This window comes from Balearica regulorum, chromosome 9, assembly GCF_011004875.1.
Source record: "Balearica regulorum gibbericeps isolate bBalReg1 chromosome 9, bBalReg1.pri, whole genome shotgun sequence".
Taxonomy (NCBI): Eukaryota; Metazoa; Chordata; class Aves; order Gruiformes; family Gruidae; genus Balearica; species Balearica regulorum.
Window position 1 is genome coordinate 5,867,671 of NC_046192.1, and position 15,492 is coordinate 5,883,162.

Below are 15,492 nucleotides of genomic sequence, written 5' to 3' on the forward strand. Positions count from 1 at the left end.
GTAATGCAGTGAGAAGATCTTTAAAGGGTGGGGAGAGGGATATGACTAAATGGATTTTCAAGAGAAAGAGGTATCAGTCGTGTACCACAAATACGCGTAGGAGCATACCCACGCTGCTTTCAGCAGCAGGAAACTGAATGCGAGGGCAGATTTTAATTTTTTTTGCATCTCTGGTAGAAACAATATGGATGTGAATACAGCTGCCTACGCCGAGCGTTTTGTTACAAAAGCCCATACTGCATCATCAGCTTAATCACTCCAGACTCCCCAAAGCAGTTGGGAATGCCTGAGTACCTTCTTCAGCGAAACCCAGAAACACTTTATATTTTGCTTCCACGGAGAGCTGAGACCGCAGGGACTTCTCAATACAAGGTCGAGAATCACAATGCTGGCGGAAGCACGGAGGCGCTGAGATCGGTCTGACCCTGTGCACAAGAGACACCCATCAGGTGTTATTTCGAGTTTGCTTGCTCCATGTGTGCTCTGGAGAGCCCCCCCCCCCCCCCCCCCCCCCACCAGCTTGCTTAACTTCCTTCAAGTTAAAAATTTGCTTGGTATTTATTTGCTAACGTGCCTTTTGCTTTGGTGCATGAAGACGGTGATCTGGCAGAGCCGACCACAGCAGTGTCCACGAGCAGAGCCCTTGAGAACAGATCTTCCTTTGAAGTGGGAAGGTGCGTTCTCCACGGAGGGCAGTGCTTGGCACTTGTTCGTTTGACAAACAGTAACAAAAAAATTAACAAGCATCAGGAAGAGTAACCAGGAAATTACATATTTGATGAGAACGGGAAGAACTGTGAAACAAGTTTCAGGAAATAGTAAGCGTACTTCAAAAAACAAACAGAAAAGAAAACCCCCACATCTCATCAGCCGTGTGTCTAACGGGCAAAGTACCTGACACACAATTTCATAGCTTGGCGCTCTGCGTCCCAGCTGGCAGTCACGAGGGTCCGAAGTCAGTGTGATTTTGCTGCAGTATTAATATTTAAGGCCCTTTTACTGGAGCAAATGCACAGGCACGTATCAGAAATCCTGTAGTGCTACACAAACTGTTTCCATTTGCAAAGCTGAAAAAAAAGCCCTTGCCTGGTGCAGAAACTGGAGCAGTTTCCCTTGCGTAAGTGACGTGAGGACCCACCGCCCCACGAGGAGACCGCAAGAAGTGATTTGGTGCCTGGGTGCTGGGCTGCTGCTCGCCGAACCAGATTCGTGACGTGCCCTGTGAGTTAAGGAGTGCGCTTGTACTGTTGGGGCTCTGCTGGCTTTTAGCGCCGTAGGAGATAGATACGCACAGGCCCACGCACGGACACTTGCACAGGGAGAAGCAGCAAACAGATGCACAGTGGAGCTGGAGTGTTTTAAGGAGGAACGGCAGAGAGGGGCGTTCCTGGCTCTGGGGATAACTTTGGGCGTCCGAAGGGCCAAGTTTTCCCATAATAGTGCAATCTGTGGCCAGACTGCACTTCTGTATTACACTCGTGATGCTCGTTAGTCTGGTGTATATTTATATTTTAATTTTGAAGTCTGGGTAAGGTCATTAATCCGTCTCGGTAACGGTTGAGTGCCCACGTGCCACATTCAGATCCACAAGCTGGAGGGCCGTCGTGGGCTGAGATTCTCTGTATTTTATGGTAGTGTGTTGTCAGCGCATAAGAATTTCTATTTTTGCAGCGCGTAGCCTCCCTTTCTCGTCTTTCGGGGTAGGATGGAAGTCTCCAGGTGCTTTTCTTGTATGTGTATCTAATATTTCATTATGAGGGTGGAGCACAGGCTGGAATTTGGGTACTGGAAACGTTTGCAGGTGTTTAAAATGTGAGCAGATAAAATCAGTGGGAATTTTCACACTTAAAGACATGTGGATGAAAATGAGTTTCTTTCATTCAGCTACTGTTGAACGAATTTTGCCTGCCTTAATTAAGTTCCCAAGGTCAATGCTTCCAGTCCTTTCAGGCTGTCATACGGTGGCTGGTGCTGTCACTGCCGCTTCAAAGATGGTTTGTCTGATTAGTTTTGTAGTATTTGAAGTAATTAAAGTCACCAGGGTAGTCTAAAACTACCTTTCTAATGTCTGTTACCACAGCTGTTCCTCAGTTTCTCTCTCAGGATTGGTCATTTGATGCTTTTAGATATCTGGCTGGAAGAAAAGAACTCAAAAAAAAGTCTAAATATATCAAATGGGATAAAACCACAGTCTCCCTCCCCAACCACAAGTAGATGTTTCCCACAGAGGAAAAATAGTATTTAAAAATATATTTTTAAATGGAAACAGCCTTTGGTATGTGTTATAAAAACTTGCAGAATTGCAACTTTCTTATTACAAACCTAGGGAATCATACATTTAAAATGAAGAGTCACCGGAATTTTTTGAGAGCCTTGAAATAACCTGGAGCCTGATGGTTTTCTCTTCTGAAGTAATTTAGCATCACCTCAGAATGGCAGTTGTACTAGTTTGGGTTTCCCTTTTCCTTGCTACAAGCACATGGGAGGTATAATGTTGTACAACGTCAGGAGTCTCTTGTTCCTGTCTATTTTTAAGAAATTGGGAGAAAATGACACCATTTTAGTATTCATCTCAGCCATTTAAATATGCGCACATGGCTCTCCCTGTCTTGCATATTTTTTTTCTAATTAAAATTTTCTAACATACTTTCCTCCTGGAAGCCAAAGTTATTAATATCTATCCTCTCAGGACCCTGCTCATCTCTGAGTCACTTTTCCAATTACAAATTAATTTATCCAGTATTGCTCTTTGCTGCTATGAGCAGTAACGAGAAACACACCAGTCTCAGACTGAAATTTGCTGAAGGGAAGAAGTATCATGCCCATGGTGTATCTTTGGAGTACAGCTTGGCGAGAGGTATATTTACTGAAACGTGCTGGGAAAGCAAGCAGTGGAAGTGCGACGACTGATTTACCCCAAGGAGCTTTGCAGTGTGCGAGTGGGACAAACCCCCAGGGCGCGGGGGAACTCCCCAGGGGTTTGGGGTGGGTCTTCTCCCCCCCGCCTTCCCTCCCGACTCTTGGGATGCCGGCTTTCAAAGTGGCCTTGGCTTTCTCCCTGCCAACTTATTCAGGAGAAGATATGGATTGCCGAAGATGTCCGGTGCTCCGATTTACAGATCGTCCGCAAACTTGCCAAAGAAATGGCTTGTTATCAGGGTAGCTTGAGATCGCTCTTTCCTGGCCATGGAAAAATGCAAATATTTATCTGTTTGTTATTTGAAAAAGAAAATGCTGTTAGAAATACTCTTAAAAGATATGGGTGGGGAAGGTGAAGGCTAAAAAGCTTTAGTTGTTTTCAGTGCGATGAAATCTGCGGTGTCTGTAGCCCAAACCACGGACTGACTGGCATGAATACCTGCTGGAGCCACTGATTCGGTTGTCCTGAAAAAGCCTGTGGGGAAATCATATTCCTGAAACACGGGGAAATGGCGTTTGCTTTGGGATTGTCTGCCAGCGCAGAGAAATCTCATGAGTCAGTAAGTTGGTATCTTAAGGGCATCGGCCCGTGAACCTGCCGCGCGGTCGGGGTTATCAGCGAAAAGGCATAAGCTAAAACCCCTGTGGGGTCACCCGCACTGCGGCGAGGACGCTCCCACAGCGTGGCTGCGCCTTGCCCAAAGACGGAACTGATGGCTGACCTAGGGAGCTGCTCGTTAAAAGCTAATTGTTTAGGAAGCTGTGGCGTTGCTTGGCTGGGTCTCAGTTACTCTGTAAATAAACCTCTGCCTTGACAGACGGGTCAGACCTCAACCCCTAAGGGATGGATTTGGGTCCCTTCATCGGGCTGCAGCCGTTGAGGAGAAGCTCAGGCTTGCAGAGCGCGCTCGTTTCTGTAACTGCTTCCCTTTTCTGATCTGTTCTAGCAGGTCTAGATGGATTTCCTCTGTCCCCCATGTCTTAATTATTTTATTCTTATCCAAAAGCAAATTTGGAGAAGTACAACTAAAATAAGCATCCCCGCTCTTTTCTGGGAAATGCAGATCCCTGTTTGTCAGACGTGTCTACGACCTTTCAGGTTAATGAGCAAATTTCTGATGCAGCGTGGGGGTAAATCTCTCCTGATGTCAGATGGAAAGGTCAGTAGACGGAGGCATTTCCCGCTGAGACGGGCTCGGAAACGTGTATAGCGATGAGCAGCCTTGATGGAGATGTCTGCACGGGGCAGCTGTGTGCGGCACGGTACCGCTGTGCGGGTCTCGGCCAGAGACGGAGTGAGGGGCAAGTGTCCCTCTCCAGGAGAAGTGGATCACTGGTGTTGCTGAGCTGGGTCGTGACACCAAAGCAGGAGCCAGCGCTCCTGGTTTCGTTAGCAGTTACAGACTCAGCTACAGATATTTTGGCACTGAAAAGCCTGTCTTACAGAGCTTATTCTCATTGATTTACTAGTGTGGTGTTTTGGGTTTGTTTTTTTTCTTTTAAGGGGGAAAAAAAAAAAAGACTGATCTATTTAAAAAAAAACCCACAATAAACCTTATCTATTTAGGCAAATTATATTAAAAAAACAATATGTAGAAATAAGATTGACTGGAGCTCTTACTGCTGCTTTGATTAATCAATCTTCCTTTGTTACAGAAACATTTTTATTCTATTATCTTCTATGCTTTTTTCCCAAAGTGAAAATACTTTATGATAAAGTACTGTGCTATATTAGATAATTCTGATAATAAAGAAATCTTGGACTGTTAGTCCTCCTAACTGCATACTCTCAAACATTCTTATATTTTCCCTTGTATATTTTACGATAGTCTTTTGAGATGTGTCTTACATACATTCAATAGAATAACCAGCTAATTAACCAGCGATGATGGGAAGGCTAATGTGGGCACAACTACCCTCCTTTTTCATGCTTTGCAGTAAAAGAAACACGACTTTCACTTAGTACAGTGAGAGATGATAGACTTCCACTTGATCAAACAGAAGGACTTTTCCACTAAAAATTAGCTGCACTGAAAGAAGGGGTGGAAAATTATGTGGCTAGCAAGAATATATTAAGACTTGAGTAATTTTATTCCAAACCTTTTTATTCCCTTTTGCTTCAGGAGTAACGGCAATGCCTGGTAAACAGGAATTAAGAAGAAACTTCCTATAGGGGTATCTTACGTGGTGATGGCTCGCTATAGGGTCTCTCCTGCCTTTGTCTGGAGTTGTAAGAGCAGTCTGCCTCCAGACAAAAGCAGCACTGCTGAATGCCTTGCTGCTCTTGAGGAATGTGGCAAGTCAAGCGCAGGGCTTTTAATACTGCACCTAAGACCAAATCTGAGCTCGTTCGGTGGAGAAGTCCAACTCCATTCGGAATGAGTGGGGGCTCTCTGGGAACCAGGCGAGTGTGGGGCAGTCTCGCAGGCATCTTCCTTTCACGTTCAAAGCCTAAACCCGATAGTAACTTTTAGGATAAGCCTCAAGAAACAAACGCTTCCTATCTTCTGCTTCAGCAAGCGTGGATCAGATGAGGCTATATTTGCCGTTAGGATGTTATGTAGTATTAACCTTATGGGCTTACTCTGGTATTTAGAACTGAATGTGTTCCCACGTTTGGGTTAAACAGATCTTGTCTGAGTTTAGCACAGTTGACTCTGGCAAGTAGAGTGGCTTTGGCTTGTAATTGCTTTAACACCATAGTTCCACTTATTTTTAAAGAAAGTGGTTCTTAAAGGGTTGAAGGAAAGCAACCGTTTTTGTTAGATTGGTTAATCAAATGCTTGTTAAAATCCAGGGAGCTTCTCTAGTAGCAGTAGGGCGCTAGTTCTGTTTTGGTTATTCCTGAGATGGTTAACAAGGGTAGAGCAAATTGAGTCCTTCAGCAGACATCACTGTATTGTCACCAAGCTCCAGATAAGTGTTGATTACATTTACCCTGCCTGACACTTTTTTATTCAGTGCTTTTGTTGGTAGTTCATAGGCAGTCACCTACAGCCACCATTGGTTGTCCCTCAAGGACAGCTTATTTGGAGACGTTGCAAACAGCTAAGCCCTTGTTCTCAAAGATAGCGTAAGGAGAAATGCTCTAAGATTTAGTAATTTTTTTCCTACTTTTGAGCCTGGGATAGGTTTTCATGGGTGTCTGAAATCCTGCTGTAAGAGTTTGCAGCAGTTTAGTGTCTCATAAAACTGCCTCCTAACTGCCTGCTGGGATGTTTGGACACAGCTTTAACAGCAGCCCCAAGGAGTTAAATAGCAGCGGAGGTGATTTTACCAGCTCGGGAACAAATGGGCTTATACAGGAAGTCATAAAAGCTTCTTATAAGACATGATCATCCTATTGGGAGGAATAACTTAGACCTCAATTTCAAAAAAAAAACCCTAAACCTCTCATCTTTATTTATGCTAAAAATAAACCTGTGGTTACGAGACGTTTTCTACTTTTGGATCGAGAGGAAATATTTTTTTTTTGTTATTTACTAAATTTATAAGTGAGTTATCTTGGCTTTTTCTTTGCTGTTTTCCTCTCTCTCATTTGTATTTCAGTTGTAAGATAGCCATTTCAATGTAAAACCCACGACTGATGTTGGGTTTTTTGCAATGGAAGACTCTGATGTGACTAGAGAGTACCCACCATTCCTTATATCATGCGCGTGGACCTTGACACATCGTATCTGCAATTGAGTTGGGCACCTTGTCTTAGCCCAAGCAGAGCTCTGTTGGTGTCTGTGCTACGGCAGGGCGCTGCCGGGAGTGGAGACCCCCACCTGAGGGAAGGGCTCTGTGGGGAGCGCCTGTGGGAAGGTTGTTACAGGTCTAACCACGGAAAAAGATTGTGAAACTTTCCGCTGATATATTAGAGATCTCAGTGTCTTTCGTGCTAATTTTAAACTGTAAGATGTTTCTCATGGACTATTTATAGACTGGTTGGCTTTTCAAAGGTCCAGAGGGATGACTTCTGTAGAGCAGGCCTGAGAACTTCACCCAAGGAGGCTGGCCAGGAGCCCAAGTCTTCCATTTTTTACACTCAAACGTACAGCTCACGGAGTAGGCTGGATCCTGCACAGTCTGAATGCAGCTTCGTAACTCGGACTGACGATACTGGTGCTGAGGGAACTACTCAAAAGCCTTCAAGTGAAGCTATGTAGGTATGTGGCACTGGAGACAGAGATACCGAGAAATTCCAGTGCCCCAAAATCTGTACCTTTTGAAAACCAGGCTGTTGGGTTACTTCCTGAGTGAAGATCTTCTCCAGCTGACATGCTCCTAAAAAGTTAGGAAGAGGCCACATACATCCTCACAGACCAAGAACAACTCATTTTGAAGAAGTCAGTTTTCATATCTGACTTACTCGGTACGCAATTATTTCCTCCTTGGTTTCTGTTATGCTGAAAAACTTGCAGCATGGCTGGATCTGAGGTTTTGGAGCTTAAGGGTGAGAGTTAAATCCCTTTTCTGCTTGGTGGTGCACACGCGGAGGTTTTGTACCTCTGCATGGCGAGGATAAACATCGACGGGCAGAAATAAATATAAAGAAACAGGCAGTCCTCTCTCTAAGGTCATTATAGAAGGCCTTAGGCAGGAATACTTTGAGTCACCGAAGGGATTTGGGTTATGCAGATGTGCAAGATAGGATCTTTTGCCTCTGTGTGGGAGTCACTCTTGTTTGATGTGAATGAATTACCAAAGCAAAGGCAGGTAATTGGTCATATAATGCTTGTATAAATCTATTTCCAGTTCTTATGATGAAGCGGGATTGTGTGCACTTTGACTTCAGTCCTCTTCTATGTTTTATTTTACATCTTCCTTTTAATAGATACTGAAATACTCGCTCCATTGTTCATCCAGTTTGGGCTCTGTAACTGCGCCACTGATAATTTAGAGCGAGTGAAATAAGATCTTCTGTATTCATTCCTGCCGCGTCTCCTTTGACGGGATGTTTTTCTTCTTGGATCACAGCGACTGCTGCTAGAACTGTTTGTGGCTGGCACTTAGTGCATTTTTACTACATTTACATCATAAGTATGACACTTGAATGAACCCTCACCAGTGGAGCTTTTTTGAACATCTTTGCCTTCAAAAGCACTCCAGGCTTTTAAATCTCCTACCTGGGAGGTATTTTCTAAGGGCTCATTAGGCACGAGCATTAGGCTTTGATTTATTTGATGAAAACATGGTTGCCGTGTGCCATGCTGGCTGCTGTGGGACTGAAAGCAATGAGAAGTCTCGTCTTTTAGCGGCATCAAATGTGACGTGGCAAATGCGCTGCCATTGGGACATAGCAACAGGCATCCTTGGAGTTTGAGATCTTTGGCTTCGTTTTCAACTTTGACTGTAGCTGTGACTTGGGGTACTGGAGGCGTGCAGCTGGGTCAAGCCATCTTGTACAGAAGCCATCAACAGAAGTGTGGTGGTACCTCATTGAGGCTTTTGAGGTCTGGAGCATCTCTAGTGGCTGGGGGAGGCCAGCCCAATGGTAGGGGCTCTCTTCACACCCGTGCGGTGGTGTCGGTATCGGTGTGTCTCGGGTGCGGCGGTGGGGTGGGGTAACGCGGTACCCAAGCTGGTGCAGAGCTGCGGGGGTGAGTGCTGCCCCGCTCGGCCCAGCCCGCCCCGCTCACGGCGGTCCTGCTTCCAGGCACCTTGTGGGTGCTGCCCTGCAGCTTCTCTCGAATAACAAAACCAAATAAACACAGCGACGTTCAGCTCACGGGAGGCATGGGAAAGAGCTGGCGAGAGCGGAGGCCCATGATGGATGCGTTGGATAGCTGTGGTGCATCTGGCAGATTAACGAGGGGATGCTCAGGCGTTAGCAGGGTAGGGACTGGCTCTGTTGACAATCCAGTGTTTGCTCTTTGGAGGGCTTTTGGCTACGTGAGGATATTCAGGAAAGTTGATCTGAATTAACTCTTTAAAAGCAGATTGCTTAACTCGCATTAAACCCTCATGTGAACTTAGAAACATTTTCTCGGGGCTGGGTGTTATTTCAGTTGCCAGCTGTGTGACCAAAGAGCGCTGCTCTTTTTGGGTGATGGTCTCTAGGGCCTGTAGGAGAAAATAGCCATACATCCTGTGCAGAAGACAAATAAAATCAGTCACTACAGCAACTGAAGTAAATGTTAATCATGCTAAATACAGTTCTCCCCTGGGACTGAGCTATGGAAAAATAACTTGTTCGTCAGCTCCCTACCTTTCTGGGTGCCGTCCTGTCTGGGTCCTGCGCTGACCAAAACTCTCCTGCTGCTTATTGCCGCAAACCCTGCAGAATAACTCCAGCGTGAATGCTGGCTGTCCCCTCTTGTACGCGACCAGCGAAACCGAGAGTTTCCTTGAGTTACCTCTGGCGTCTCCTGCAGCCTTCGTCCTTCTCCCAAAGGACTGCTGCTAGTTTGTTTCTGCCTAAGCTTTGCCAAACTCTTTGCCTGGGAAGAAAGCTGAAGTCTCCCAAATGCTTAGGAAGGATTAGAAACCTTTTGGGGCTGTAACATTTCACGGCTATTTTTTTCTGGAGTATGCTGAGTTGTGGCGATCTGATTTCTCAACCTACTATTCCTGCTACTATTGCTGCTGCAGAACTCAGCCTCAAGTCCTCTGTCAAAACAGCTTACCTGTGAAAGCACGGAGAGACCAAGCTGTTCTGCTTGCACGTAAGAAACGAGGCTAGCAAGGTACAGCACGAGAATATTTTTATTTAAAAGTACAATGCCCTGCGTGTTTCCAACCAGCATTGGTGCAGCTATGTGCCACTTGCTGGAGCAGGGTTACGGGTGGTGTTTGCCACAGGTGACAGCGTCAACGGAACAGAAACTAAAAATTTGTGTTGAAAACACAAGCCACAAACTACTTAACACCTCAAAGACACCTACCAAAGCCAAATCAGTATACTTTGAGACAGAGCAGATTCTTGCATATACTAAAATCACCAGTCACATAGTTACAAAGTTAATGTAGAAATACATATTGAAATTTAATAATCCACCTAGAGACAGTATCAAGGAACAGAAAAGATGAACGGAGAAATTCCTGGTGTGCTTTGTAATCTGAAAATAACAAACCACCCTTTAGAGATGTGTGCTTGGGAATAAGTAATTGATGTGTATTCGTTAGCAATAGGTGCGTCCGTTGCTTTGATTTCACCCGCTAATATAACCTCAGCAAAAGCTTCACTTCATGGGTTCAGCTTCTGTACTTGAAGTATTTGGTGTTATTTAGGTTATTACTATAATTGCGGCTTAGGAATAAAAAAAGAAATAGGTTGCGCAGTAATGCGTGAGTATGAGAAGGCTTTTGGTAACATTGCAAGGAAAAAATAAACCCCCATCCCTGGAAGGAAAATACAGCTTACAATCACCTGCAAAAATCAAAAATTTCTCCCCGCAACAGGGACTGTCAGAGCGACGTGCAGCGTGCTCTGTGGGGTGAGGACGTGGGGATGGAAGCCCACCTGAAGGATGCGGCACGCCGTGCTGTGCCAGCCCTGCTGCTGGCGAACGCCCTCCGCCTCCGAGAGCGCACGCGAAGGGCTTCCGTATTCGGTGGCAAAACTGCAGGTTTAAGACCTTTTGAGCAGGAATGACTTTTGACGGATCCGAGCGCGTTTGGCAGGCTCGGCGGGGGAAGCGGCGACGCAGGCGCTCGCGGCAGCAACCGTGCCGAGTCTGGGCGGTTTGGAGACGTCCTGCGTGGGGGAATCAGCCCGAGAGGTTTTGTGGCAGGTCGTTCTCACTGCTGCTCTCTCTTAAATGCAGTACTCGGTTTTAAAGTTTCTGATGGTCGGGTCTAGGGCTAGGTATATTTACTTCCAGGAAAGAATTGCAGGCAAATCTAGCATCCTCTTTCCCGGGCAGCTGCAAGTGGTGACTGTGCTGAACTCCTTAGCAGTTTGCTTGCTCCTGAATGTGCTATATGTACATATTGACAGGGAAAGATCTAACCTGGGCAATTTGAAAGGGATCCAACTCAAGCAGTGATCAAAAAAATCCAATTAACTTTTTGTCCCACGTTACCCATTCCCCCACACCACTGCGTTTCCCGGTGCTGGCTAATGCCAGGTAATTAATTAATGCCAAGTAATTAATGCCAGGTAACACTGTGACAGCAGTTTCTGATAGCTGCCTTGGCAGTGGTGTGGACGTACTTCGGTGTGAAGCTCATGTGAAAGATGGCATTTCCCTCTAGTTTGATGGGATTTGAAAAGTAATTCTGCACAGACTGTTGCTATTTCATGTTTTCCTTCCCATTCGGGATGACAAAAATATGTCAAAATATTGGGACAGTGCTCAGCGTTAATGAGGGAGAAGGTTGTTCCGTGTTTGTTCTTAATTCTTCCTCCAGCTGTACTTTTGAGGCTTTCCAACACCTTTCTGTTTGTAGACGATGATGCCATCTGCCACGTCGATTCCCGAAGACGGTCCAGGAGGAAGATCCTGTAAAAAAAAAAAAAAAAAAAAGATCCCCAACCAGCTTTCCTGGTGGGGTGACTGGGGCTGTTCTGGGTGAGAATACACCGTACCTGCTGCTGCTCCGTGCCGCAGGGTTTCACCTGCCGTAAATGAACGCAGCCGCACCGCTCACGGCCCCCGCTGCCTGGCCTGGCCCTTCTGGCTCCACAAATACTCAGATAACCACACCTCTAAAGAAGAGCTGGAATCGCTCTCGCTTGTGTCTTAGCGCTCACAAAGTGGCAGATTTCCAGAGGTGAGGGCTTTACCCAGCCCAGTGCTGAGTATTTGGAGTTGGTTGTTTGCTGGGTGTTATGGGGAAATTATTCTTCGGTGCAATAACTTTCTAGGCTAATAATTAAAACAAAAAACCTCTTCCCTAAAATACCTGGTTTCTCAAGCTTCGGCTGCAATTCCTATACTTTGAAACATATCCAATACATGCACTTGTAATTTCAGTAGAGCTTTCAGTCGTAACTGCAGTTCTTCGTAATCCCTTCAGGTTTGTACTGAAAAGCGAAGTGAGACTTTGCAGGTACAGTGTCATCCAAACCAGAGAGAGACCGTCTGCAAGCCGATAGTTTCCCTGCTGGAGAACAACCTGTTTGCTTCCCCCCTCACGTGGAGGTGGTTTCCTGGAGCTCTTCCGCAGCAAGGTGCCCTGCATCTCTGTTTCAGTGTTGGGTTTGGGCTTCTTTGGTTGGGTGGGTTTTGGTAGAAAGTCTTCAGAACACGTGGGTTTGGGTTTTTTTTTTTTAAAAAAACCTTTTTTTAGAAGCATCCATGTTTTTTATTTTGTTTTCTTCCAAAACTCCCGTCAAACTCCCAGCGTTTGATTCGGGAAGTTCTTTGAGAAACTGGGAAACGTCTTATTGGTGAAACCAACCGCTGAGGAAGCAACCAGGTGAGTTTGCATTAGAAACAAAGCCACAAAATGAGGTTATTTGGCAAAACTCTCCCGTTTGGACTCAAACTCCCCAAACACGGTGGCAGCTGGTGGCGTTGGCCTGGCAGCCTGGGTCAGGTGCGGTAGGGAGCCACCAGCACAGGTTTTTGTAGCTGCTGGGGTCTCTTCCGGAGGCGGGTGCGGGTTCCCGGGGGGGTCCGGGCTCTCGGCCGCGGGGCCGGCGTCACCCTGCGCCCGCCGCAGCATGTGGCAGGACCTGGACGAGGACTTGTTGCCGGAGTTCGTGGTGGTTCTGTTGCATCTCAGAAGCGCCAAAAAGCACCTGTAAAACTATTGCACACATGTAGAGAACAGCAAGTTAGCATGAATTTTATTCATTTCGCTTTTTATAAGACAGGCTTCATCTTACGGTCTTTATATTCATTTATGTTCCTGGAGTGGTCATGAAAAAAAAAAAAAGTAATAATATTTTGTTTGAAATCGAATTGTTTTGTAGAACAAAACAGGTCCGTGTGCTAAGTGGGCGGTCATGCTGAGGTTCACGTCTCTCTAAGGTAAGGTGGGACGGGGTCCCAGGGAACAGGAAAGAGGTGCCTGCTTTTTTCCTTCATCTGGGCACATCAGTGAAAGAACAACAAACCCAAGGAAAACAAAAGAAGTCATTTTGGCCCGCGTTTCGTGAACAAGGCAATGTTAGCACCACTGCAATATTTCAGCACTACAGGGGACAGGTGAAGCGTTAAAATCCAGACAGGGCATTTTGCTTGCTTGCGGATTGGGTGCTGTGTTTGTTTTGGGGCAGCTGGGTTTTTAAATTTATTTTTTAGATTAATTCATGTTTTCATTATCCTTTGATTAAAAAGCAGTAGGGAGGGAAGAGAGCCAGAAACGAAATTTTCAGACCAGCCTGTAGCAGTCCTCCCGTGGTTTTATTTAACCCCAGTATTACTGACTATATAGCAATACAGAGAATAGAAAGGACTAAATGCTTTTCAGCTGCTTTTCAGGTTTGTAGGATCCTGGTACCTAACTGAGCCAGCTGCGGGCTCGGATGGAAACGCCGTCGGTCTGCTGTGGCGCGGAGATTTTGGGGAGCTCCGAGAGATGGCTCATGCCAGCCTGCAGTCCGGCTAGCCATACGTGCCCTTACTAGAAGCACGGTAGGGATTGAGCTGATTGAATCGCCAATGGAAGCGATGTTGGCTGGTTTGATTTGCATTCGACTAGGGAAAAGAAGAAAAGTTGTGTAATGTGTTTTGGTTTAAGCTCTCAGATGGGGGTTGGTTCGACATCCGTTATTCAAGGGATTGTTTTCAGTTGCACGGCAAAGCACACAGCGCATCGGAGAGCAGGGGGAGGCTGTTGCGTGAGGTTGAGGAAGCTGCCTGTAGCAGAAGAAATACCAGTTTTACATCTTAGGGATTGTCTCTGTGGCCTCCCTACAACTGCACAGTCAAATACTGATAGCCGATCTCTAGCGTCAAGAGAGTCCAAACCAGCTTTAATAATAATTCTCTGTACAACAGGGCTGATGATAGCAACAAGCTCAGACAACTCTTGCTATTGATGGCCAAGGGAAAAATCATGCTGCTTTTTGTTGGCAGAATTGCTTGCTAGGGAAAATGGCTTTTGAGAAGTTTCACACAATTTCTGCATCAGCTGCAATTCCCTTTTTTTTAATGCGAAACTGAAATTTCGTAGGAATTATGGACTTTCTTTGTACAAATAATTAATCATTTTTATTTCATTATATTATATATAATGTCTACATCTATTTCATTTATTGTAAATTTCTATTTTTCTGGGTTTTGCTTCCCCCCCCTCCCCTCATGGTCAAGTTCACATGGGTGGGTGAGGCTCTTTCTGTAGCTGCTGAACGCTCAGGGAATTTCTGTTACGGTGTCAGCGTCTCTGTTACCTGGTTAACCTTCACCCACCCCTTGCCTGGAGGCGCTCACTCGATGCAAATGTTATTTTATCCGGCCCGTTCTCTGATTTTTATCCAGCGCTATCAGAGATTTCTGATCGTTTACCAAAGCCGGGGGCGGGGGGGGAAGCCTGGATGTAGAATTGTTTTAGAAATACCATGAAATTAGAGGGAAATGACGGCTGCATCAGTTAACGAGATATCCCCTATAGATGGATTTCCATAACCATCTTCAACACAGACAGCATTCCCAATGCTGTCTGGATGACCAGCACCTCCTGTTTGCACTGTAAATCTGTCTGGCACCCCTGTTTCCCCCCCCCCCCAGCCCCCAGGAGGGTGGCTGCAGCCATGGGTGCAGCGCTTCTCCCTGTCCCTTAGCAGCCTTGAGTTTGCAAAATTGCCCCGTGAATATTTTGCAAATCAAACAGGCAACAGGGATGCTGCCGGAGAAATCCACCCCGGGCTGGGTGTAAGGGCGAGGGGGGGATTCTGGTGCAGTTCTCTGGGTAGCGGGTGGGCTGGAACTCTGCGGGTGCTGGGTTGCCGCTGGCAGACGGAGTTTCGCTGGGCTGACCCCCGGCTAGTCTGTGCTCCGGTGCTCGTCGGCATAGCTCGCCGCTATAGCTCGCCGCTATCCCGGGGCAGCCGACAGTTACTCAGGGGTCAAGGAGACACCCGGCTCAAAACAGAAATAAAACTTCTGTGACCAGTTAGATGATCCAGCAGCCCCAAAGGTCAGACATCTAAAATGTACATAAACGCCAGCATTTGGAGTGCCATGTGAACAAAGTACAGTAGCTCCTGGGAGTTCCTCTTGTGACCATGGCTGTGGAGGTTAATTCAGAGAAGCGAAAAATATTAACCTGCAGTGTGAGATGGGAAGAGCAGGCTGTGCGAGAACGTGGATGTGATGGAGAGGGCAGCGGAGGAAATGTGGAGGGAGCACTGGTTCGTTGTGCTGAAGTACAGCCTGAGACAACACAGGTTAATTTGTTTGAGTATCTTGTGTGGTTTGGGCTTGGTTTGTTTTTTTTGTTTTGGGTTGTTTGGGTTTTTTTTGCATGGCTTGCTAAGGAATAAATCTCACTTTATCCTGCTCTGTCCGTCCCTCTTCTCGGCACACAGCTCACTTTTGAACCAGTTTCGGAGCCAGATCTAACAGAGGAATGAGCAGTGCCACTTGTCTGGATGAGTTTTATGGAGAGAGGCAGCTGGACAGAGATGGGAGAACCGGGAAGAAACAGCAGAGTAAGCACGAAGGATCTACCACCACACCCGAGAGCTGTCCCTGG

General features: G+C 46.2%; 1 protein-coding gene across 1 annotated transcript in view; it reads right to left on the minus strand.

Annotated features, from left to right (window-relative positions):
* Positions 1-11,018: 11,018 nt before the first annotated feature.
* The window catches only part of LOC142602979 (pinopsin-like), a 28,149-nt gene continuing 23,675 nt past the window's right edge, over positions 11,019-15,492 (minus strand). The window contains exon 7 of the mRNA XM_075761823.1: positions 11,019-12,600. Coding sequence (XP_075617938.1) covers positions 12,304-12,600 — 297 coding nt within the window. The 3' untranslated portion in view covers positions 11,019-12,303. The remainder of the gene's footprint in view (positions 12,601-15,492) is intronic.